Below are 26145 nucleotides of genomic sequence, written 5' to 3'. Positions count from 1 at the left end.
TTCTTCCATAAAAAGTAAATTACAGTAAACTACGGTTATAACGAACTACGGTTATAACGAACTCAAATGGACTACTAATTCTAGTTCGTTATAACAGTAGTTCGTTATAAGCACATATACAGCATAACTACAACAAATAGTCGAGACCAAAAACGTAAGTTCGTTATATCAGGTCAGTTCGTTTTAAGCGTGTTCGTTACAACCGGTTATGCTCGTCCGGAGTTTATACCATTTTATACTGAGATATCATGCCGACAACAATTACCATATTTTAACGTCTTTTGGAAAGTCATACACGATTTCAAAGGTGATGAAATCTGTCATCTGTGAAGGCTTTTGCGATTATTTCACACGTTAGAAAATACATAAAAACGAAGTCCACATTTACTCTCCTTGTCATATGTTCGTAATCAATTGAATGCTCTTATATGTCACGACCTGAGTAATACTTGTCAATCTGGCAGCCAAATGACACGTACATTTCAAACGCTGGGCATTTGGACCTCGGATGACACGTTGATTTCCTAACTTGCATACATTTGGAAAACACTGTCCCTTCGTGTGGTGAGTTTTGAAATTACATGCTTTGCGGATTTTCACCTTGGTTGTTAAAAAAGTAAGATACAACGTCAACGCCAGAGAATAACCAGTCTCGATTATCTACCGAAACAGATTCCAGTGGGCGTAAAAGTAAAAATAGTTATGAATGGTTCGCTGAAAATTAGTGTTGACACCAGGTTTTACTCTAAGCGTTAAAGTTCTTTTGTGTTGAAGGAAAAAGGGTTACATTCGTCGGGAAGAAAGTAATAAATTTTTGCTGCATGGATCGAAAACCAAATACAGTAAACTACGCTTATAACGAATATGTTTATAACAAACTGAACTTATCTTTTAGTCCCGACCATTTGCTGTATATGTGCCTATAACGAACTACGGTTATAACGAACTAAAATTGGTGGTCCCTTTGAGTTCGTTATAACCGTAGTTTACTGTAATTAAAAAAACTCTCCTTGCATATATTCAGAGAATGAAAATAATACTTCAATCTTGGAGAGTCTTCATAGGTATTAGAAGTTGGATTACAATACCATGGAGTATATTTATGGATAACAACTTCTTTATTTATATATACACAACGTTTCAGGGCTACTGCATGTCCCGTCATTAAGTGATATGAACCATTACATCCTGGAGGAAGTCATCTGCTAAAGGAAGCAGACAAGGGAGTCTGCAACTGTATATCGAACACCTTACAGCGACCTGTGAAGATCCGGGTAGAATACCTCTTGTCATAAAAGGCGACTAACGGGATCGGGTGGTCAGGCTCGGTAACTTCGTTGATACATGTCATCGTATCCCAATTGCGTGGATCGATGCTCATGATGTCAATCACTGGATTGTCTGGTCCAGACTCGATTATGCACAGACCGCCGTCAAATAGCTGTAATATTGCTGAGTGCGGCGTTAAACAGTAAACAAATAAACAAACAAACAGACTTAAGGGAGATGCTGGCACCATGTGGCCGCTGCCCCCAGTCGGATCAGTTCTTCTAGACTTGATCATGAGTGTAGATAAGTGTGAATCCGACGTACGGTAAGTCACAGTAGTGTTTAATCACTCCTGTTTTGACTCAGAACAACGTCTCGCCAGTGGCAATTAATGACCTGACCCATTTAGATAACAGTCGCCTTGGAAACCAACTGATTGTAATCAAGATATCAACTACAGCCATATTACCACTAATTCCGAAACTACAACATATATCTGAACCCGTTAACTACCGATTCCTAAAACACGATAGGCATATCTCGATATGCAAATTACGTCAGAGTTTCTGCTCGTCTACATGGGACTCGACAGGGCGCAATATATAAGGGAGCCCCTGTAGAAGCAACGGTAACAGTCGTAACGTGGGTAACACAAGTAAAAGAAGTACAAAAGATTCGCATCGACTTAGCATGGCTTATATCAAGATCCCACACCCTGGTTCAACATCACAGCAACACATTTTTAATTTTTTTTGAATGTTTTGGCAAAATGGCCACAAAAATCATATTAAGTTGTTCTGCGTATTTAGGTATGAGATAACACTACAATGTCGTCATTCAATGTTCAATGTGTTAAGAGACGGTCTTGAGCACAAAAACACATCATGTCTAAAGCGTTTTCAGTTCGTGTCATCATACATACACAATTACAGCACATCGAAACTTCCGTCCCCGTGATGTCGTCAAAGCATGAAGTCAACCGGTAATGTCTTCGCTGCACGTTTGCCTTTCTTTGATTTTGTCGACAAGTCACTTTTCTTGGAACTATTGAGTTTTATGTTTGAATCAGACACGTCACTCCTCAAACTCAGAGTTTCATATACATGACTGTCTGTGCTGCCGAACAGCTCCCTGCTGTTGTACAAGCCGGTGAGGTCCGTGTCGTCACGGGGCTGCAGCTCCTCTGTCCGATAGCTATGGATATATCTGTTTCTCTGTTTTAGCTCTCGAACTTTTTTAGCACCACGCCCAGTCGCCGTGCTGTTTTGTTCGGGTCCCTTTAAATCATTCAAGTTGACTAGATTTTGATCACATGTTTCGTTTCGTATCACAGTTGTATCTGAGATTTCAGTTGTACATCTTGTTGAATCTGATTTCATAGCATCTGTGTCTCCATCTTGAGACTTCCCGGCTGTTTTCTTTTTCATGTAATTGCTACAACAGAACATTGTTGGTTAATCAGCGTCCCCATCATCTGTTTTATTTCAATTCAGTCATTTATTTCAACAGTTAATGAAGCGGGGTTCAGATAGGATTGCAATTTTGAAGCTATGTTTGTTGTTTGTTTGTTGTTTAACGCCGCACTCAGTAGTCTTTCAGCTATATGCAGCGGTCTGTAAATAATCGAGTCTGGACCAGACAAACCAGTGATTGACAGCATGAGCATCGATCTACACAGTTGGGATACGATGACATGCAACAACCAAGTCAGCGATCCTGGCCACCCGATCCCGTTAGTCGCCTCTTACAAGCACAGTCGCCTCTTACGACAAGCATGGGTTGCTGAAGACCAATTCTAGCCCGGATCTTGGGGGCTACAAGTTTGAAGGTAATCGGTCTCATCGATAATGTACGAAAATCTAAATCTGATCGGAGAATAACTGGATCTTATATAATGAGAGGGTTTATTATATAAACCAGGTTTAATGTCAATCAAGGTTCTTAAAGGCTTCAGAAACATCAATTCGAAATATTGTTTAAAAACTTATTAACTTGAAAGTTTTAAGTTTTGAGAACGAAAAGAATATACTTAATTGTGGAATGCCTTTGCTACCTCCATTTCGCGAGTTAACAGGATGTGCGTAACTTTTTTTGAAGCAGTGTCTTGTGTGGTTAAGTGAGTGAATTGATGTTTTAACACCGTTTTGAACTGTACTTCATTTCTGAAGAGCCTTGAAGATGTTTCGTTACAAGAAAATTAAATTTTGCTTAAGTCAGGAAAGACATTTCTACCATTATGTGAGACAGTCGTCAAGTGTGTAGTTCTTCTACATCATTGCAGAGCACCTTTACCGGGTAAATAAACCTCTTGGCAAAACTGCCAAACAAATCATAAAGTTGGCATGTTTAGATTGTAAACAAACCATGTTAAGGCATCTCAACACGTTTTACCGAAATATCTGTTTTGCTATCAGAAGTTGTACTTACAGACCTATCATGTAATACTTACAAAACTATCATGTTGTACTTACAGAACTATCATGTTGTACTTACATAACTGTCTGGCTGTACTTACAGAACTATCTGGTTGTACTTACAGAACTATCTGGTTGTACCTACAGAACTAACCTGTTGTACTTACAGAACTATTTGGTTGTACTCACAGAACTATCTGGTTGTACTTACAGAACTAACCTGTTGTACTTACAGGACTATCTGGTTGTACTCACAGAACTATCTGGTTGTACTTACAGAACTATCTTGTTGTACTTACAGAACTATCTTGTTGTACTAACAGAGCTATCACGTTGTACTGACAGAAATATAATGTTGTACTTACAGAACTATCCTGTTGTAATTACAGAACCTACCCGTTGTACTTACATAACTATCTGGTTGAACTTACAGAGCTACCCTGTTGTACTTACAGAACTATCATGTTGTACCTATCTGGTTGTACTTACAGAACTCTCCTCTTGTACTTACAGTCTATTTGGTTGTACTTACAGAACTATCATGATGTACTTACAGAACTATCATGATGTACTTACAGAACTATCTGGTTGTATTCACAGAACTATCCTGTTGTACTTACAGTACTATCTTGTTGTACTTACAGAACTATCCTGTTGTACTTAAAGAACTATCATGTTGTACTTACAGAACTATCTTCAGCAGTATTATCACCAGGACCAGTTCCGCCACCACGACGCAGAGCAGGACCCTGCGCATATCTGAACAGAACATCGGCATGTGAATCATACACGTTACAAATATAATACTCAACTTTTGAAGGAAATGATACGGCACCCCACGTAACATACAATTGGCATATTATGCAAAATATAAATATCCCTATCAAAACTGGAACAGTGTGCATGCGGTACCTCTGACGGATGTGTCTGGCGATGCACGTCCCTGGGGATCTAACCCTCCTGCTGAAAGGCAAAAAGAATGTTTCTATTCACATCTTAAATCACCAGATCAGAGCGCGAGATCATGCTCGCAATGCAACGTGGACAGCGTTATTCTCCCCAATTCGGTCTCAAGGATATGAGTAGTTGTGGTTGTTTCACTAAACCTGGTTGATATGTGAGGGTTGTTGGGTAGCCTTGTGGTTAAAGTGATCGTTAGTTATGACGCAGGTCCCGGTTCCATACCGCACAGGGGCCAACAGGTCAAGCCCATTTGAGGCCATTTGGTTCCCCGAGCATTGGAATATTGCAAAATCGGCATAAAAAACAATACTTCCTCATTCACCGGTCCACCGTGCGGATTCCGGGTAAAATTACAGGTCCCTGCAACCTTTGCTTGTCGTACAAGGCGACTAAACGATCCGGCAGTGGACCAGGCCACAAGGTTCATGCGTCTCAGCGTATCGAAATTGCTTTGATCGATGCACATGATACCAATCACTGGATTGTCTGATTCAGACTGTGATCCAGACAGATTACAGATTTAGAAGCAACGGAAGGTTTGCTTTGCTACTCAGATCACCACCACTCCAACCGAACATCCCAGAACAGATTGGAAGCTATCATTTATAAAATACATTTGATCAACTCGGTGCACAAATGTGACAAGTTAAACGTTAACAATACATTATTTCTCATAAAACGTATTCACCTAAGCTACACCGAGTAATTGTTGGCACTCCCTCCAAAAGGTAGTCTGTCTTACAGACCCTGATACAAATATATATCAAATACAGCCCATGCAAGTCTATAATGTTTGGAAACTCTAGATCAGAGTCACTTGGCTCCTTTTTATTATATTTTTATTTAGATAACTGAACAACTGTTTATTTCTATACGATATGTTCATTTCAGAGACTAGATGTTACTCTATCCAAAAGGTTAATACGTCCTTGATATAAATGTCTCCCACTGAGTGACAGAAAGGGATCATGCAAGGTGCCGTGTTATGTCATGGCCCCTCTGGGCATGGTGATGCATACATTTGTATAAAGAAGCTCTATATTATTTAGCCCGTGGTTCATTTGAAAGCTCTTTCATTATTTGTTGTCGAATGTATTTCAAACGTAAGAAAAAGTCACGATCCCCAACAGACAGTATGTTGTTCTCCCCAACAGCAAACATTACAGACGTGACGTGAACTCTACTCTCTAGGGGTAGTATAATAGCGGAGTTGCGTAACGAAATATCAGTATTTACTGATGGTGGATGTAATTTCATGTCGACCTCTTATCTTGTTGTGTAACTGGTATCGGATGTCGTGAACATCACTGATGTTAGAGATGATATAATAATCCCACAGGATAGGAGTTAGGGGCATTCAAGGTTTGGAGGGTGGAGACGGGGGTTGAGGAAAAAATTGCTTGTCTCCCCTCCCAGAGAGGGCTGCCGATAAAAATACCTCAAACAAAATTTCCCACGCTCCCTCCCAGAATACTAAATGTTCGTTCCTAACAGCAAGTCATTTATATATTCTGTCTTATGCATATATGTACATATCACCGTGATAAAACTTACCTTTACAAACATACATCTACCCACCACACTTGATAGTTGGGCGGTCGGGTAGCCTAGTAGTTAAAGCGTTCGCTCGTCACGCCGAAGACCCGGGTTCGATTCCCGACATGGGTACAATGTGTGAAGCCCATTTCTAGTGTCCCCCGCCGTGATATTGCTGGAATATTGCTAAAAGCGGCGTAAAACCATACTCACTCACTCACACTTGATAGTTGTCAATGTTACTATGCTGATGGTATGTTTCACAAAACCACTTAGAGGCTTGACGGGCCAGTTCAAACGTCACTAGAGTCAATGATGAAAGTACACAACTCGGACAAAACAAGCGACAAGGTAACAAAAAGGAACTCACGCGTGTCCATCCCTGTGTATCATGTATAGGCTTGGCAGTGAGGATGAAGTTGTCTCTACATTCAAACCCAGCCACAGGCAGTATCCGAAAGCGAGGGTGTTTAGACAAGGCGATATACGTGTATATCATGACGTCACTGCTGAATTTTACATCCTCGCGTGTGATCTGGGTTCATATGACCCATTTGAGACAGTGTGTTCATGTGCATACTCGGAGATTTCACAACTGTATTCCGCACACGTTGGTTTAGAGAATTATCAGAGCGTACTTGAAACCCCGTGGCGAGCTGTACACTAAAACCCTTGTTTGACAGCTTAATGTCACCGTAACCCTTGGCGGCTCATTTATTTTTAGCGTATTATCACAACATTGTATACGCTTACTTACTTGTCTAACGTGTACAATTTAATAGATCATTTACGAAAAAACATTCGTCACGACTCTAGGCATTATAAAATATGAGTATATTTGAATTCAAGTAAATGTATGTATGTTTGTAAAGCTCAAGTGTCTAGTTTAACCGAGAACAGTTTGTCGTTTAGTATTTCGGGATGGATTCAAGCTAACGGTGATTATCATGCTGACACGAACATTGTTAATTCTTTTGTTTATGTAGCGGCCATAAAATTTCCTAGTCCCGTGATGGGATTCGAACCACGGACCTTCTGATCAGAGGTCGGACGCCTTGTCCAGATGACCAAAGAGGTTAACCCCGTCAGCAAGCTGACAAGGAAAGGATGTCATCTGTGGGATGACTCCACGCCCTGCTACATTGACGCTGCAGTCAACATTATTCCAGCTTTATAACAGCGTCGTAGTAATACTCGTGTCAAACCAGTTGTTGGTAAAAAAAAAAAGATCCTAGGCAATCCTCCAAGTCACTGAACCTGGCCATGTTATCGCCTCTTTAACAAACATATCTCGGCTCTCGTGGACATATTATGACTCGTAAGACCCGCTTTGCTGTAGTTTATGTGACGGGACCATCTGAACATATCTCTTACTACACCTCGTGACAAGCACGCCCCATCAAACCTGAAGAAGACCTGGCATAAGCTTGTAACTCCGTGGTGCTGAGATGAAATACTTGAAGCCAAAATACGTAAGCGTCTTGCGGAACGTAAGGAGAAAGTCCAAGTTAGAAATCGATAGACAGTGTTAGGAAGTCTGTGAACCATCTTGTTGGGAAATGCAGGACTGACTAGTTCCAAAATGTCATCATGACTAAGGCCAAAAACATAAAGCATTGTGTTCTTCTCGATCGGAAATAAGTTTTGTCGTCATATTACCTTAGAGACTTATGGAGCAATTGTTGGCGGCCAACCTCATGTATAAATACCAGTCAGCCTACAGAACTGCTCATGGAACAGAGACAGTATTGAACAGTGTTCTAAATGATATCATCATTGGTGGGTGTTGACAATGGCAATGTTTCTCTGTTGCTGGAGTGTTGCTTACAAAAAGTTCTCTGAGACGTTTACAGTGTGCCTTTATTCCCTTCGTGTGTAGTGAGTTTATTCCTCTCCTGTTTCGTTAGTTTATTCGTCTCTTGTCGTGTGAGTTGATTCCCTTCCTGTGTAGTGATTATATTCCTCTCCCGTCTTGAGAGTTTATTCCTCTCTTATCTTGTGAGTTGATTCCCTTCGTGCGTATTGAGTATATTCGTCTCCTATCTTGTGAGTTTATTCCTCTCCTGTCTCGTGAGTTGATTACCTTCGTGTGAGTGAGTGAGTGATTTTGGTTTAACGCCGCTGTTAGCAATATTCCAGCAATATCACGACGGGGGACACCAGAAATGGGCTTCACACATTGTACCCATGTCGGGATTCGAACCCGGGTCTTCGGCGTGACGAGCGAAACCTTCGTGTGTAGTGAGTAATTCGTCTCCTGTCTCGTGAGTTGATTCCTTTCGTTTGCAGGAAGTTGTTTCCTCTCCTGTCTTGTGCGTAGGCGAGAGCTTTACGGGCCTGTTGTGATGAAAATGAGGCGTCACAGGTGACTGTCTGTATTGACGGTATTATCTGTCTGGTAACGTTGAAACTGAAAGTTCAAGAAAGGACAAAACATAGTAAAAAGCACACATGTTTACATGCGAGTAAGGCCCAACCCACCGGACAGGTGCTCAGTACGTATGCCATTACTCATTTACCACAGCGATCAGTATGTATAGGTTCTGTAGTACGAAAGGAACGGTCTAATATAACCACAAAAATACTTCAAGACACAACACCCTTTACGGTAATGGCACATATGTGATTAATGCTGTTCAATAAGAACAACCCAAATCTGTCAGAATAGCTGGGCAGAACCCTCTTGATAACCCACACAAATTAGTACTGGGGTGATATAATGTGGAACTGTCACCACACTGGCATGAGACGTGTGTTTTGGCCTATAATTTGGATAGTCACCTGTACCAATCCCTTATGTCCCTGCGACAAGGGAACGTCCTTATCTCAGAGCTATTTATATCTAAATCATGACTGTTTGTGACACACTTTGTAAGACTCGGCTGCATTACGATTAGTTCCCAGCTCCCTCCCACACATGGATGTACTAAGCTGGACCTCTGTAGGCGAGTATTGATGATTACACGCGTTATTTGCTCCAACAGAACTACGATAGAAATATAAACGTTTCAGTTCGACGCAGTTGTCTCCATTTTTCGTGCCAGGATCCTCTTATAGTAGGTTCGAGTCCAAATTGAGTCCGATTACGATCCTTGGGTTTCATTCCCTTGTTCGTTGGTTTCACCTAAATGGATGGTTAAGGATGTCTGCTGGTATAGGTTTGTGTTTACTGCGCACTCGAACTCGAACGATAGTGTATCGGGAGTCCTTAACGATGTGCTTTTCGTCAGTCTCTCACCTGTACAGAGCAACGAAGTGAATACGGTCCCATTTTAGACAGGTGCCTTACGGCAACCGTGAATGAGAGCAGCGCGGCAACTTACATTTAACTATGACGTCATTGCATTATTCTGTGCCGTCACTGCATTGTATGACATCATTGGAATGTCGTTGCACGTAACAAATGGAGAAAATACGTAAATGTGCACACTAACATAGAGCATTTATGATGTTTTCGTATAAATTAAAATGTTATCCACATGTTGTTAAACTACGCGTATTTAAAAAAAGTTAAATACAATTTATCTATGCATACTTTACTATACTATACAATTGTTAGTGATTTTCCTTTATTGGCCCTAAAGTAAAGTGTGAATTTGGGGCTTGAGTAACAAATATAATAAAATGCACACAAGCTCCCTTCGTTCCTATTTCCTATTCCCAAGTTTCATTGAAATATGATAACAAATATTTTGGAAAAAAACTATCTTCCAAAAGAATTACTCTAATTTTATCTCTACGACCGATAACTTGTTACTTTCCTCCCACAATAACCTTATGATATAACTGAACTACTTTTCAAGGTGTCCAGAAGCCCGACCTAGAGATGGTTGAGCTTCGGGACACTTTGAAAAGTACTTCAGTTATATTCGAGCTGTAGTGATCAGCTCGAATGGAGAGTAGATCGTAATACACCTACTTGCACGAGCCGACGACATACAGGTTAGCTTCCTGGAAGAATAGGGTGTTCATGCTGTCACCCACTGGTATGTTTGGCCGCCATGATGCAGCTGTAATGTTGCTGACTTCTAAAGTCAAGGGAATCTCTCGCATCACAAGGCAAACTCTCGCATCACAAGGCAAAGGACAAGGTTAACCTGCTCACGGCACTAAGTCCCTGTGAAGCATTTCCGACACAATCCTTTTTCTCATATAACTGAAATGTATATGTGTTGGACTTGTTGATAACCCCGGCGCTATTTCTTCCAGTTGTATTTGCCTGTCTTCTTGCAAGTGGCACAGCTGACGACGGTAAATAAATTATACAGCAAGGTTTTACTATTGAGTGAGTGAGTGGGTGAGTGAGTTGGGTTTAACGCCACTTTTAACAGTATTACAGTTATATCACGGCGTGTCAGCTTAATGTGGAAGGAAAGCCAAAAGTGATGCGAGTCTCAGACGTTTACCACTTCGGTGAAACCCAAGAACACGGGTATGGTGCTGACAAACCTAGAAACATAATAGGGGCGAACCGGGATTCGAACCCACAATCATATCATATGTTTTTGGCGTGCCCAAGGGACTCAACTCTGCACGTTTTACTCTTAGGGACCTAGCAATGACCTTTTGTGGCGATGCTCATCTGTAACTGTCGTTTATGTGGTGAGACATTTCTGTACGGGATTGTAGCGATGGTGAACCGCTTCTAGAACAGACGGTTTCCATGACTTTATATGACGATACACTTCTGTAAGGGACGGAATCAATGACTATATGATGAGACAGTTCTGTCAGGGTCTGAAGTGATGTCAACCGCTTCTGTAACGGATGGTTGTGATGACTCAAAATAGTCAGACCCTTCTGTAACCGACTGTATGATGGATGTCTGTGGTGACACTCTTCTGTAACAGACTGTATAATGAATGTCTGTGGTGACTCTCTACTGTAACAGACTGTATAATGGATGTCTGTGGTGACACTCTTCTGTAACAGACCGTATAATGAATGTCTGTGGTGACACTCTTCTGTAACAGACCGTATAATGAATGTCTGTGGTGACACTCTTCTGTAACAGACCGTATAATGAATGTCTGTGGTGACACTCTTCTGTAACAGACCGTATAATGAATGTCTGTGGTGACACTCTTCTGTTACAGACCGTATAATGGATGTCTGTGGTGACACTCTTCTGTAACAGACTGTATAATGGATGTCTGTGGTGACGCTCTTCTGTAACAGACTGTATAATGGATGTCTGTGGTGACACTCTTCTGTAACAGACCGTATAATGAATGTCTGTGGTGACACTCTTCTGTAAAATACTGTATGATGGATGTCTGTGGTGACAATCTTCTGTAAAATACTGTATGATGGATGTCTGTGGTGACACTCTTCTGTAAAATACTGTATGATGGATGTCTGTGGTGACTCTCTTCTGTAAAATACAGTATTATGAATGTCTGTGGTGACACTCTTCTGTAACAGACTGTATAATGAATGTCTGTGGTGACTCTCTACTGTAACAGACTGTATTATGAATGTCTGTGGTGACACTCTTTTGTAACTGACTGTATGATGGATGTCTGTGGTGACCCTTTCTGTAACAGACTGTATAATGGATGTCTGTGGTGACACTCTTCTGTAACAGACCGTATAATGAATGTCTGTGGTGACACTCTTCTGTAACAGACTGTATGATGGATGTCTGTGGTGACACTCTTCTGTAACAGACTGTATAATGGATGTCTGTGGTGACACTCTTCTGTAACAGACTGTATAATGGATGTCTGTGGTGACACTCTTCTGTAACAGACTGTATAATGGATGTCTGTGGTGACACTCTTCTGTAACAGACTGTATAATGGATGTCTGTGGTGACACTCTTCTGTAACAGACTGTATAATGAATGTCTGTGGTGACACTCTTCTGTAACAGACCGTATAATGAATGTCTGTGGTGACACTCTTCTGTAACAGACCGTATAATGGATGTCTGTGGTGACACTCTTCTGTAACAGACTGTATAATGGATGTCTGTGGTGACACTCTTCTGTAACAGACCGTATAATGAATGTCTGTGGTGACACTCTTCTGTAACAGACCGTATAATGAATGTCTGTGGTGACACTCTTCTGTAACAGACCGTATAATGAATGTCTGTGGTGACACTCTTCTGTTACAGACCGTATAATGAATGTCTGTGGTGACACTCTTCTGTTACAGACCGTATAATGGATGTCTGTGGTGACACTCTTCTGTAACAGACTGTATAATGGATGTCTGTGGTGACGCTCTTCTGTAACAGACTGTATAATGGATGTCTGTGGTGACACTCTTCTGTAACAGACCGTATAATGAATGTCTGTGGTGACACTCTTCTGTAAAATACTGTATGATGGATGTCTGTGGTGACAATCTTCTGTAAAATACTGTATGATGGATGTCTGTGGTGACACTCTTCTGTAAAATACTGTATGATGGATGTCTGTGGTGACTCTCTTCTGTAAAATACAGTATGATTGATATCTGTGGTGACACTCTTCTGTAAAATATTGTATGATGGATGTCTGTGGTGACACTCTTCTGTAAAATACTGTATGATGGATGTCTGTGGTGACACTCTTCTGTAAAATATTGTATGATGGATGTCTGTGGTGACACTCTTCTGTAAAATACTGTATGTTGGATGTCTGTGGTGACACTCTTCTGTAAAATACTGTATGATGGATATCTGTGGTGACACTCTTCTGTAAAATACTGTATGATGGATGTCTGTGGTGACACTCTTCTGTAAAATACTGTATGATGGATGTCTGTGGTGACACTCTTCTGTAAAATACTGTATGATGGATGTCTGTGGTGACACTCTTCTGTAAAATACTGTACATTGTAACAGTCTTCTCTTGTACCCATATCTCTCCCCAACTAGACCTCTGCAGTACGTGTGATGCCCCTGTGTCCAGCCTAGAACACTGCTTCAACCGGACATGTGACCACGGAGAGGTAACACAGTTTTACTGATTCCAAGCTATGAAAGGGTCATGAGAAGGAACAAAGCGTGAGTTAAAATGCCGCTATGTTATTTGGATTATATCCGGGCGTGTCAGCAAAATGTGTGAAGAGCGGGACGTTCGTCTATTTGATGAAAGCCTACAGCACGCGTACGCTACGGACAGAACCCACTGGTTGATAGTCCAAGAACCCTGGAGTGATTTTTGTACCGGGAGAGGCCAAAAGGTTTAAACGTGTTTTCTGATGTAAAGAAGGATCACGAATCCACACAATGCAGTCTTACAAAGCAAAGCTGTGGCATTAGCCTACTAGAGGGCACTCTTTCAAATGTTATTTATCAACTACAAATACTTATTATTACACCAAAAGGTTTCTTTCAATATGAAAAAGAATGATATATCGGTAAAATCAAAACATGAAATGTTGAACAGAATTGTACGTCGAGTAACTGCAAATAATTCTTCTTCTTAGATTTAAGTAATTTCGTCATCTACAACCTTAAGTTCATTGTAATAAAAATATATATAACACGGTACTTAATATTTATACATATGTAAAAATGTGTTATGAATACAAATATACCAATAAAGTGTATAAGCTACTTATGGTAAATATTTTATAAAAGAAACAATAAGTATGGGTCATTATTTAAAACTTGTTATAGTTAGAACGTTTATAATGTGTAGTTTTCTTTAAGATGAGGCCAGTAAAAACACAAAAAGTTTCTCCATTTATCATTTGGCAACATTGTCATATCTGTCCATATTACAATTTTTCTGTAAAGAAACTAGTTTAGATGGTATTATTGTCAACCCTGTTTATAATCTTTTGTTATTACACTGTGACAGTCAATTATTAAGGTAATTATGATGACTCACATTCACTCTTATGATGAACACAAGCACTGGTCACTCTAATCAGTCTATGAGTCACGCTCAACTTCTTCATCTTCACCTTCATCTGGACCCATGAAGATTCCGGGTAGAATAGGTCTTCAGCAACCCATACTTGCCGTAAAAGGTGACTATGCTTGTCGTAAAAGGCGACTAACGGGATCGGGTGGTCAGGCTCGCTGACTTGGCTGATGCATGTCATTGATCCTAATTGCGTGGATCGATGCTCATGATATTAATCACTGGATTGTCTGGTCCAGACTCGATTATTTACAGACCGCCGTCATATAGCTGGAATAGTGCGGCGTTAATCAACAAACAAACCAACCAACCAAGCTTCATCTGATTCTTCTGGGCAGGGAAATGTGCTGCTATCTGTCTTGTAACACACGTAGTACCTGAGGTCCTTCATATCATACAAGTTGAAAACCTCCATGTTCCAACTTCCATCCATTTCCTTTTGGTTTGAACCTCACTGGGTCACAGAGACGAACATCCTTCCACATATATGAAACATAATTTGTTCTCATAATTTGTTCTTTTGAACTAATGACACTCGACATGGAGGAAAGACAGCATCATCTATTCCTTTGATCTTGTCCAAAGGACCACAGCCTTGTGCTCCCCTTTCCCTTTAGAACGCATGCTGAGGTATAGTCACATCCAGTCACATTCAGTCATTGTACTTTTGACTGAAAGTCCACCCTTTTCCAGTATTTGTCTTGCACAAGGATGAGTGTTGTCAATGTTTTTGAGATGATACCTTGTCATCTTGCAAAATTGTGATGGTTAACTGCAAAGAACAGTGGACACATTTTTCCCAAGCAGTAAGTGAACAGTGCAAGATCACTGGCTCTACATGCTCTACTAAACATTAGGTACAGATTGGCAAGATCGATGTACATCATCCAGTACTGGGCTCTTTTGCCGTGAGTTCCAGATTGTGTCTCATCAAGGAAGTGGTCATTGTCTCTGAGAAATGCTATCATCATTTGTAAGAAAGTGACTTTCCGTGTTTTCTTTTTCCTACTTTGCCATAAAAAGACACACGATTCTCAAAAAAGACCTGATATGGTTGGTTATGTTTGAGGACATGAAATGAAATGAGCTATGAAATGAGGACATGTGATATCCATATATTTCATCAAAAGATGTTTCCCTTATCAGGCTACATATCTTGGAATACTTAAATGATGTTAAACTAATCTGAGATTGGCAATGTCTTAACATATTGTCATTTATCTTGACTAAATGCAAAAATATCATCATTTGATTGTCACTGCCAATATGCAAAAGCAAATTGTGCCGCTTCTTGAATGTAATGTGTCTGAATCGGTCATATTTGACACTGAGTTCTGGGAATCACAACTGACTGATATACAATAGTTTTAAAGCTGACCATTGACAATAAATGCCCCTTTGTTGTTTTGAAGTACCCTTTCACGTTTCACGACCTTTGACCAGATTTAGAAAATGAATTATTTTTTTAATTTTGTGTTGATGAATAAACATGTTGAAGAGGGTGGTTTAGAACAAACCAAGTAAAACATGTACATGATATATTTTTTTCAAATAATGAATTGTAAGGTATAGTTATCCAAAAGAAACAGCAGCGTCATTAAGGCTGGTGTACATTGCCTAAATCAGAACGTAAGCAGAAACTGTGTTTGTGTGTTTTTTCTACTGGCCTAATGACGTGTTTTCTTTTTAAAAGAAATGTTGGTGATTAAATTAAACATTAACAAATTTATTGGTATATTTGAAGTCATTATTCATGTTACAAATGTATGAATATTTAATACCATGTTATTGTCTTGCGCCTACGAGGCAATATTTTACGGACGCTTCTCTTTCTATCTAAGTCAATTAGAGTTATCTTTTCTTACCTTTTTTTCATACTTCGGGAAAACGGGGGTGTTTGAAATCAGTGGTTTCTACGCCTACTCAAAGGTCTTATCACCATAACTCAAGTGCTGACATGTACAGCTTTTTTACCCTTTTTATACTACGGGTTAATGACGATTAAAGAAACAAATACAAGTATCTTTTCGAAGTCGTTATAGTTATATTACAATATGTTTTTATTACAATGAACTTTAGGTTGTAGAATGACTATAATACGTAAATCAAATAAGAGAAATTATTTGCAGTTACTCTATATACAACTCCGTTCACCATTTTATGTTTTTATATTACATGTATATCATTCTTCTTAAGATTGAAACCGATTATGGTGTAATAATAAGTATTTGTAGTTGGTGAATAACATTTGAAAGAGTGCAGTAGTTTATCTGAAAAAAACATGCTGAGTCATCACTCTAGCGCCAACTAGTGGATTTGTAAGACTGAATTTTGTGGATTTGTGAGCCAATTTTACATCAGATTACATGTATAAATCTTTTGTAAAAAAAATCACCTCCTTGCCCCTGGACTATGATAGCCATCTGTGCCCTCGGTTGAAGTTGCATGAGAGTTATATACTTTCAATCATGCTCTGTTTTCAGATTTAATGCTATTCTCTAGTCTGGTACTGGTTCATATCAGTCTTGTAAGAAGCGACTAACGGGTTAGTGTGGTAAGCCTCAGGGCCTTGGTTGATGCTTTTGTTTCTTTGTTTGTTGGTTTGTTTGTTGTTGTTTTACGCCGCACACAGCAATATTCCAGCTATATGACGGCAGTCTGTAAATAATCAAGCCTGGAACAGACAATCGACGCAACTTGGATACAATGACATGAACCAACCAAATCAATAGGCCTAACCGCCCGATCCCGTTAGTTGCGTCTTACGACAAGCATAGTCGCCTTTTACGGCTACCCCTCCGCTCTTGAAAACCTATTCTTATCGTTTTTTTTAATTGATATATGTCATCGTATCTTATTAGCGTAGATCGATGCTCATGATGTCAGTCACTGTATTGTCTGATTCGGACTCGATTATTTACTGACTGCTGGCATAGTAATATTGCTGAGTGTGGTTGAAAACAACAAACACGGGAAAAAACAAAAGGCATAACAGTTAGCATCCTAATTATTTGTCATGATCTTTTTTTATTTTTCCTCCAGGAGTGTTCCCTGGTGGTTCTACCCGACAGTCGTTCCATCGGTAAATACGTGTATAAAAGTGGCTGTGCGACAAAACACGTAAGCACAATCTATTATCATTTTACACACACGTTATTTTATTAACTCGTGAACTTTCACTCGGTCACATACCATTGAAAGTCCACTCGTTTCGTAAAAGTGGTATCTAACGAGAATAAATATTTATCATATAATGGGTAGGTTTCTCTGCAGGATAAAGTCAACGGATAAAATCGATATCCGTTGGGGTCATATGCGGATAGAGATGCAAATATCAAAGTTCAAATAGGGACTATGGATGTGGAACACAGGCTTTAGGGTTACATATGAATCTTGTTATCGTTGTATTTTAATGCGATTTGAATATAATTATTTACTATCGTACTTACTTCATGTTTTAAATGAGACGTTTTATATTTATATGTCACCACAAATTATATATGACTAGTAAACCATTAACGTACGTTGAAAAATATATATTGTATATATTGTAAATGCCAGAATGATCTAGAATCTAGGATCAAGTAGAAGATATATGGACAGCAGCACTGGGAATTTATTCAACAAGCCCTTGAAAACATCACTGCTTTAGCTCAATGTTAACCACTCCTGGCGGCAATTATGCAACGGCCGTCTTACACACAACCCCGCGCGCTCACGTCTACAGGTATTTTCCTGTGGTACGGTAATTAGTAGAACCCTCTCCCTTAAGTGCATCCTCCATCATGTACATCCAAAACATCATGTAGAAGCCACAACAGTACTCATATTTTCCAACACATCTAAAAATGAGACATCAGCAAGTACATATAATAAAATGTGTATTAACATTTTTCGTCAGGAAATCCAAAGGTTATGTCCTTGTTACCACCTCCAGGTTCAGCTAAACATGGGTGCTCCTTTGGTCAAAAGTTTGTTCCCCCTCTAATGAGTGTGACACGCGTTGCACACGAGTGACGAACGGGGTGCACACCCATGTTCAACGCGTTGCACACGGGTGTCACACGCGTGGCGGACGGGTTCCACACGAGTGACCAACGGGGTGCACACGGGTTGCGTAACGCGTTGCCCATGCGTGTAAGGGGAATGAACTTCTAGGCAGTAGTGTACTTTCACTGTTTACAAACAAACATGGCGTCGCCCTTGGGAGTCTGGAGAAGCTATTGGGATAAGTGATATCATTATCAAAAGAACAGTCACATACTGAAAACCAGTGTCTAACTGTGAGGTAGCTAAGGCATTTTACAAGTTTGGGCAACTTTGGAGACATGTATTGCGAAACAATTTTGCGAGGGCACCAGTCCCAGCCAATGGGATCAGTAGCCATATCTGTGCTTGTAGACCTCTGCTTCTTGGAACCTTTTCCACAAATTAAAATAGTTGTATTTGGCCGAAATATATATGTTTGAATTGTTACCTTGTTTCGTTTTGTCGCTGTGTGTACATCTGACTGCACTTCGTAAAGTTATGACAGGACAGGCCGACTGTCAACAACTTCTGAACGTGGCCGTGACGTCTCATAGACTAGGGTTAGAGTAGCTTCCCTTTGACAAAGGGCAGAAATATTATTGTGCGCATTCCAGGAAAACTTGCAATGTTTCGGTAATGTTTATGAGAGAGGGAAAACGATTTTCAAGCACAGAATTAAGGAATGACATTATATGATAAAGAGGTTATCACGCTTGTGTATTTGGAGATGGTAAATATCCTGTATTAGGAATTAACACTGATAGTGTTTAAACAATTTTTATTCCTAATTCCTCTATATACAATTTTCTGGCGTTGAGGTTTTATATCAACGCCAAAGAATAACCGCTCTAAACTGTCCGACGAAACAGATTCCATTCAGCATTAGAAGGGAAAAGAGCAGTGACTATTATATGAATGGATCACTGAATATCAGTGATGACACCAGGTGTTCGCGAAAAGGGTAAGCCCTACCAGCAGCACCAGCCACTCGCACAATTGCACAACGTCATGTTCAAATCTAAACTAATGCAAGTATCCTTTCAGCTGATGTTGTGCGTCTCAACCCTCTCGGAGTGTTTTATTTCTGAACATTGCTATCTCAACTAGGCCGTTTAATTAAATACCTTTTTAATAATACTGAATACTGTTTCAAAATGTAATCTGTGACAGCATCATAGTCCAGTGCACTTTCCCATACACCACAGACCGCCTAATTGGCCAAACCTAACAGGGCCTCGGCTATTCTATAGCCAAAGGCATATTAAATGGTCGGTTGTGTACTTTTAAAGTACATTTTAAATCGAGTGTTTTTCGGATTTCGCTTGTGAAAATCCCAATATTATGAATAAGAACACCAGCACGACCACCCTGCTCTTTGGGCATGTGTATTCTGTTTGGTTTACAATGTTTAGAAATTATTGAACGTATTTTTAGAGATGCAAGTTATGTTTTCCGTCGACTTGCGTTCTTACGTCCAGATGTCTTTTACTGTTCTGGGCGGAAAAACGTTACTCATACTGTAACTTATCATTCTACTTAAACCGCCTCAAACCACAACTCGAAAACACAACAGCTGTACTCGATAAGATTACAGTTATACTTTTTTAACCAATGCTATCGGTCAAGAAGATTAACGTTGACGCTCTCACGCACACTCCCACACACGCACACTTGCACACGCACACACTCGCACTCATACACGCACTGTGATATATAAGTGCAATCGGTTACTCTACCACTGATAATATGTTTATCCCAGGCTCTCATAGATAAGTATATTCAACGTAAACGTGGAAAATCGTACGCTTTTTTGTAGACTTTCCATTCAGTCTGTAGTGACAAATTATGGTTTCTATTTAATTCACATGGCGTCAGTAGGAAAAAATGGTTAAATTGTAATGTGGTATTTATAAGGAAGTTAAATCATGTATTAAACAAAACGGAATGTATTCAGATAATTTTATCTGCCATACTGGTGTACGCCAAGGATATGTAATAAGCACTTTTTTGTTCTGTGTTTTTATTAACGAGCTTGCAGTCCAAATCAAAAGAAATTATGAAGATGGTATACAATTACATCCTGAACTTATACAAATATTTGTATATACAGTCAAGTCTCGTTTATCCGACATCGGATTAACGAGTGTCGGATTAACGAGACTTGACTGTATACTGAGTCAAATTAAAAACTTCACATTTTAAAAAGTAATCCCATATATGATATACATATTATTTCAAAGGCATGACAAATGGCCGTAAAGACTTTTGTTTTCTTGTGTTTTTCTTTTTTTGTTAATGACTGCTAACAAGTATGGCTGAAAATACGTGTGGTATTATGGCCACGTGACCAGTTGCACGTGAAAAAACACTTTTGCCACTATAGTGCTGTGCACATGATTTTGATCGATTCACCTGCACAAAAACGGGTGTTATCTGAAGACAATACGTGGCCATTACTGTTTAAATAAACAATAACGGCCCTCAATGATAACTGGTCAAAATGTTAAAATTTTAGGATTGTGAAGTTTTAAATTTGGTTCAGTATATGTTTATTTGCAGATCACATAATCATGTTCACATGTACTGTGAAAGGTTTACAAACTTTGATAAATCAGCTAGAATTGCACTGTGAAACGTGGAATCTTAATGTTAATTTGGATAAGACAAAAGTTGTTGTATTTAGCAAAGGAAATACGCTGTCAAAAATTAAACGTGGTACTTTCGGGGAAAATTACTTCAAACTGAAACATCATATAAATATCTTGGTGTTATATTTTCAAGTAAATTATCATGAAACTGACATATGCGTAATGCAGCAATCCAAGCTAAAAAGATATTATTAGGAATTTTACAAACGTTTGTGCATTTTAGCGACTGCTCATCAATCTTATTTTTGACACAAAATAGCTCTTTATCTTTCCCATGGTTCCTATGGGGTTTTGCAGAGGCTAAAGAAATTGAATCCGAACATTTTTACGCTTGTAAAAGATTTCTCTGGTGTTAAACATAGTACTTCTAACGTAATGGTTCATAGTGAGTGTGGTCGCATGGCCTTGTATATATAGTAATGATTAAATAAGTGAAGTAAGATTGAACACAATTTTAATTGGCTGGGGCTTTTAACTCGTACCAGGTACGAGTCTCATCAGGCCATAACTGAATAACGGACATGAAGTAGTAACATTACTACTTCATGTCCTTTCAAACATTGAGATCTACTGTAGATGCGAATATCATAACTATTTTAAAATACAAATATGCAGAGACAGTTGTTTAACTGATCTAAATATAAGAAAATGTAGAATATCATTAACATAATTTAGACGCAGCTCACACTGGTGAAACAATTGTTGCAGTTGGCAGGCACAAAAATACCAAAATGTTTTAGAGTATGTAGACAATGTTCCTTAAATGTCGTCGAAGATGAATTTCACGTTTTACTTGTATGTTGTAAATACGAGTATGAGAATTTAAGGGAAACATATGTTGAACAGAAATACTATGTACATCCAAATTAATAAAAGTGTTTTCTCTTTAATACCACACCTTTGCAAAACGGTTATACGAAGTCTATCTCTCTATATATAAATCATGCCATGTTATTGAGAAATGAATCCGTGTAACATTTTAAATGCTTCCACATTGTCATGTATTCTCGACTAGCGGCCTGTGGCCTTACAGTTATAAATGAATAAACTGAATTGAAAAGTGCAATAGTATCTAAGTTAAGTATCAATTTGGTTTCATGTGTCTGACTAATGTTGAGTCCAGCGTCACTTCATAAGTTCAGTATCAATATATGTTCATCTTGCTAGCTATTATTAAGTTCAGCATCATCACTGGATCATATTACTTACGAATAATGAGTTCAATGTAAATTTTAGTTCACGTGGCTGACTAATGTTGAGTTCAGAATTAATATTATTTCATGTGTTTAATATCAAATTGAGTTAATTCAGCTAATTACTGTCAAGTTCAGTATCGACATCAGTTAATTATACTAACTAATATTGAGCTTGGTATCCATATTAGTTCATCAGTTCAGTATCATTATTACATAAACTTACTAATATTGAGTTTAGTACCCATATTAGTTCATAAGTTCAGTATCAATATTACTTGTTTATACAAACTAATATTGAGTTTAGAATCCATATTAGTTCATAAGTTCAGTATCAATATTACATAAACATACCAACTGATATTGAGTTTAGTATCCATATTAGTTCATAAGTTCAGTATCAATATTACATAAACATACTAACTAATATTTAGTTTACTATCCTTAAAAGTCCATAAGTCCAATATGAATATTAGTTAATTATACTAACTAATATTGAGTTTATTAACCATATTAGTTCATTTTGCTATATACTGTCGGGTTCAGTATAAGTATTAGTTCATTTTGCGAACTAATTCCAAGTTCAGACTCAGTATCAACATTGGTTTATGTGGCTGACTAATGTTGAGTTCAGTGTCAATATCAGTTCATTTTGTTAAGTTGTTTCGAGTTCTGTATCAATATTTGTTCATGAATTCTGTATCAATATTTGTTCATGAATTCTGTATCAATATTAGTTCATGATTGTAATATCAAGTTTAGTTCATGTTGCTAACTAACTTCGAGTTTATGATCAAATTTAGTTCATTTTGCAAACTAATATCGAGTTCTGTATCAACATTTTTATTCATGTAGTTTACAGTAGTTATGTCCAGTATCAGTATTAGTATATTAATAAAGAAAAAAGAAATTTCAAAATGCAAGTTTAGTGTTAATATCAGTTCGTGTTGCCAACTGATGTCAATTTCATTATCAATATTAGTTCATTTCGCTAACTTTTGTAAAGTTCACTTCCAATATTGGCTCATCATGCTAACTCGGGTCGAGTTCATTATCAGTATTAGTTCATTTTGCTTACGGGGCGGTCGGGTAGCCTAGTGGTTAAAGCGTTTGCTCGTCACGCTGAAGACCCAGGTTCGATTCCCGACATGGGTACAATATGTGAAGCCCATTTCTGGTGTCCCCCGCCGTGATATTGCTGGAATATTGCTAAAAGCGGCGTAAAACCATACTCACTCACTCACTCATTCATTTTGCTAACTACTGTAGAGGTCAGTGTCAGCATCACTAGGTGTTGTTTCAGATGTGTGATGCTGACGAGAATGACAAGAACGTCATTTGCAGCAGCTGCAGGGACAGCACCCACGACAACGTAAAACACTGCCATGAAAAGCGTAAGTCTAGTCAGCTCATCTCTATCCCTCTGCTCTGTACCTTGACACCTCAATAGCAGAGGTCGCATTACATGGTCTGATCAGCGGGGGGCTTTCCCGGACCTTCCATTGAAGGATATAGTGTTGCCAGTCCTCCCAAAGTGCTAATTATTATAATATTCCAAGGACTTTGAAGTAATCACCCTAATACTACCAACATTTTCGATCCAAGTATCCATGTTGGTAGAGGCGGTCGGGTAGCCCAGTGGTTAAAGCATCCGCTCGTCACGCCGAAGACCCGGGTTCAATTCCCGACACAGGTACAATGTGTGAAACCCATTTCTGGTGTCCCCGTCGTGATATTACTGGAATATTGCTAAACGCGGCGTAAAACCACCCTCACTCACTCCATGTTAGCCAGACCCTCTTTACAAGTGTACAGGAGGATCCTGTCAGTGAACTGGTTATCCCCCTTGTCTCCTTGTTCCCCCTGACATGCCCCTATTTCTAATGTTCCTCTTTCCTCAGACAAGATGGCTTAAGTACAAGGTGCCATCACTGGTACATGTGTGGCCCAGTGTATGTGGCTGCCGAAGTGAATAGACAGAAACAAGCTCGCTAAAGTGTGGCATAAAACATGTAAATTCGCATATGCCTAAATGTCCATGTCACCATAAAATTTGTTTTGTTTTCCTTCAGTTCATGAATTCCATCAACAACATAGCCCAGGTAGGATACTACATGTATACCATTGCTTCAGATATATATTACCGTCTCAATTATATACCACTGCTTCAGATATAAATCATTATTTCCGTTGTATACTATTACTTAAGTTGTAGACCTATGAAGATCCTGAGAAGAGCAACCAATGCTTGCATAAAAGGCGACTATGCTTGTCGTAAAAGGCGACTAACGGGATCGGATTGTCAGGCTCGCTGACTTGGTTGATGCGTGGATCGATGCTCCTGATGTCAGTCATTGGATTGTCTGGTCCAGACTCGATTCTTTACAGACCGCCGTCATATAGCTGGAATATTGCTGAGTGCGGCATTAAACAACAAACAAACAAACCAACTTAAGTTGTATACCATTTTTTCAGTTGTATTGCCTTAATTGAGCTATGATACACTGCTTCGGTTATATGCCGCTGCGTCAGTTACATAAAACTACTCCAGATACATAGCACTAATTGGGTTATATACCACTGCTTCACTTATATATGACTCCATCAGTTATATACCAATTTTTAGTTATATGCTACTGCTTCAGTCCATCACTTCAGTTATGTACCACTTATTGAGCTGTATAAACCTGGTTTAGTTATATATAAGTAATCCAGTTATATATCATTACTTCAGTTATAATCATACCAATAGTTGAGTTACGTTGCAACAGTTGATATATATACTGATGCTGCTATTGTGTATCCCGTTATATGTCAATACTTCAGCGACGTAGCACAACTTAAGATCTATACTACCACTTCTATTATGTGCCACTACTTCAGTTATATAGCAAATGCTTCAACTATATACGGCTACTTCAGTTATATACCCCCACTTCAGTTAAATATTAATGCTTCAATTATATACCTCACCTTCAGTCATATACAACCACTTCAGTCATATATTACTACTTGAATCATATACCACTTCTTTGGTTATATACAACTGCTTGCAATAAATACCACTGCTACAGTCATGTGTCATTGTTTCAGCTTTATGCCACTGCTAAGGTATATACTACCATTTCAGTTATTTATTAAGTACTGCCTAATTTTTATACCACTGCTTAAGTTATATACTACTTCTTAAGTTATATACCCCTCCTTCAGTTATATACCACCACTTTAGTTATATATTACTGTCTAAAAAATGTTGACAATTGAATGACAAATCATTGGCTTATGCTTGGCTTTTTATAGCCTCTACCAGGAGTAACGAATGCCATAACTTGTACGTGCATTGTGCTTAACTGTTTTCCTCCAGTCCTATTTTAAAAAGTGTGAAAACAATGCAGTTTAAGACATTGCAAATAGACATAATATGTTTACTGCTAACTGTGTTTTCATGATAAACTTTGCATATTTTCTGTCTGTGTGTGTCATGACAACATGTACCTGTCAACATCTGAAGTTACCTATGTGATAACATGCACATATTTATTTAGTTATTCATTAAGGCTTTGGATAACAGTAACTGAGTGAGGTATTGATGGATGTGACGTGGTATAAATGATATATACTTGACTGGCGAGATATAACTGGTACACTGTTGAAACGATGTTATACAGCTGAAATAGTGTTGTCATTAGCGTTATAAACCCGTTACTGACATAATGTTCACTATGAAGTAATATAACTAATGTATTGTTGACTATTGTGTGACGTACGTGATATATTGATGTCTATGGTGTAACAAACCTGATACATTGTTGACTATGGTGTAACAAACCTCAGACATTGTTGACTATAGCGTGATATACCTGATATATTGCTGACTATGGCGCGATATACCTGATACATTGTTGACTACGGCGCGATATACCTGATACATTGTTGACTGTGGCGTAATATAACTGATACATTGTTGACTATGGCGCGATATACCTGATACATTGTTCACTATGGCGCGATATACCTGTTACATTGTTGACTATATTATGGCGCGATATACCTCATACGTTGTGACTATGGCGCGATATAACTTATACATTGTTGACTATGGTGTAACAAGCCTGATACATCGTTGACTTTGGTGTGATATAACTGATATAGTTTTAAGTATGACGTTATATAACACATAATTGTTGACTGTGGCGTGATATGAATGAGGTACCTCTATGATGGAACAA

The 26145-nt window shown here is 38.8% G+C and overlaps 2 protein-coding genes across 4 annotated transcripts in view; one reads left to right on the top strand and one right to left on the bottom strand.

The window, feature by feature from the left end:
* Positions 1–1107: 1107 nt before the first annotated feature.
* On the bottom strand, positions 1108–6749 carry LOC139459290 (uncharacterized). 3 transcript variants are annotated; one of them, XM_071240742.1, is made up of 4 exons: positions 6553–6749; positions 4596–4646; positions 4370–4442; positions 1108–2703 (listed from the first exon to the last, which is right to left on the bottom strand). In XM_071240742.1, the coding sequence occupies exons 1-4, from the start codon at positions 6560–6562 to the stop codon at positions 2232–2234; spliced, it is 606 nt and encodes a 201-aa protein (XP_071096843.1). In that variant the 5' UTR covers positions 6563–6749; the 3' UTR covers positions 1108–2231. The 3 variants fall into 3 exon arrangements, with proteins under 3 accessions (XP_071096843.1, XP_071096844.1, XP_071096842.1); XM_071240743.1 differs by having other exon boundaries at positions 4596–4643; XM_071240741.1 differs by lacking the exon at positions 6553–6749 and adding an exon at positions 6201–6438.
* Positions 6750–9324: 2575 nt separating this feature from the next.
* Positions 9325–26145, top strand: part of LOC139458686 (uncharacterized) — a 36336-nt gene continuing 19515 nt past the window's right edge. The window contains exons 1-6 of the mRNA XM_071240099.1: positions 9325–9340; positions 10392–10433; positions 13050–13123; positions 17089–17166; positions 23220–23310; positions 23989–24018. Of these exons, the coding sequence (XP_071096200.1) occupies positions 9325–9340; positions 10392–10433; positions 13050–13123; positions 17089–17166; positions 23220–23310; positions 23989–24018 (331 nt within the window). The remainder of the gene's footprint in view (positions 9341–10391; positions 10434–13049; positions 13124–17088; positions 17167–23219; positions 23311–23988; positions 24019–26145) is intronic.

This window comes from Haliotis cracherodii, unplaced genomic scaffold (assembly GCF_022045235.1).
Source record: "Haliotis cracherodii isolate W230 unplaced genomic scaffold, xgHalCrac1.p SCAF_13, whole genome shotgun sequence".
NCBI classification, from domain to species: Eukaryota; Metazoa; Mollusca; class Gastropoda; order Lepetellida; family Haliotidae; genus Haliotis; species Haliotis cracherodii.
This window is presented reverse-complemented; position numbering and strand designations above follow the sequence as displayed.

What these genes read in the sequence shown, in the direction of transcription:
- LOC139459290 (XM_071240741.1), bottom strand. An exon ending in GCCAGACACATCCGTCAGAG is followed by an intron (nt 4,443 to 4,595) that starts GTACCGCATGCA and finishes TGTTCTGTTCAG; the next exon opens with ATATGCGCAGGGTCCTGCTC. An exon ending in ATACTGCTGAAGATAGTTCT is followed by an intron (nt 2,704 to 4,369) that starts GTAAGTACAACA and finishes GTTCTGTTGTAG; the next exon opens with CAATTACATGAAAAAGAAAA.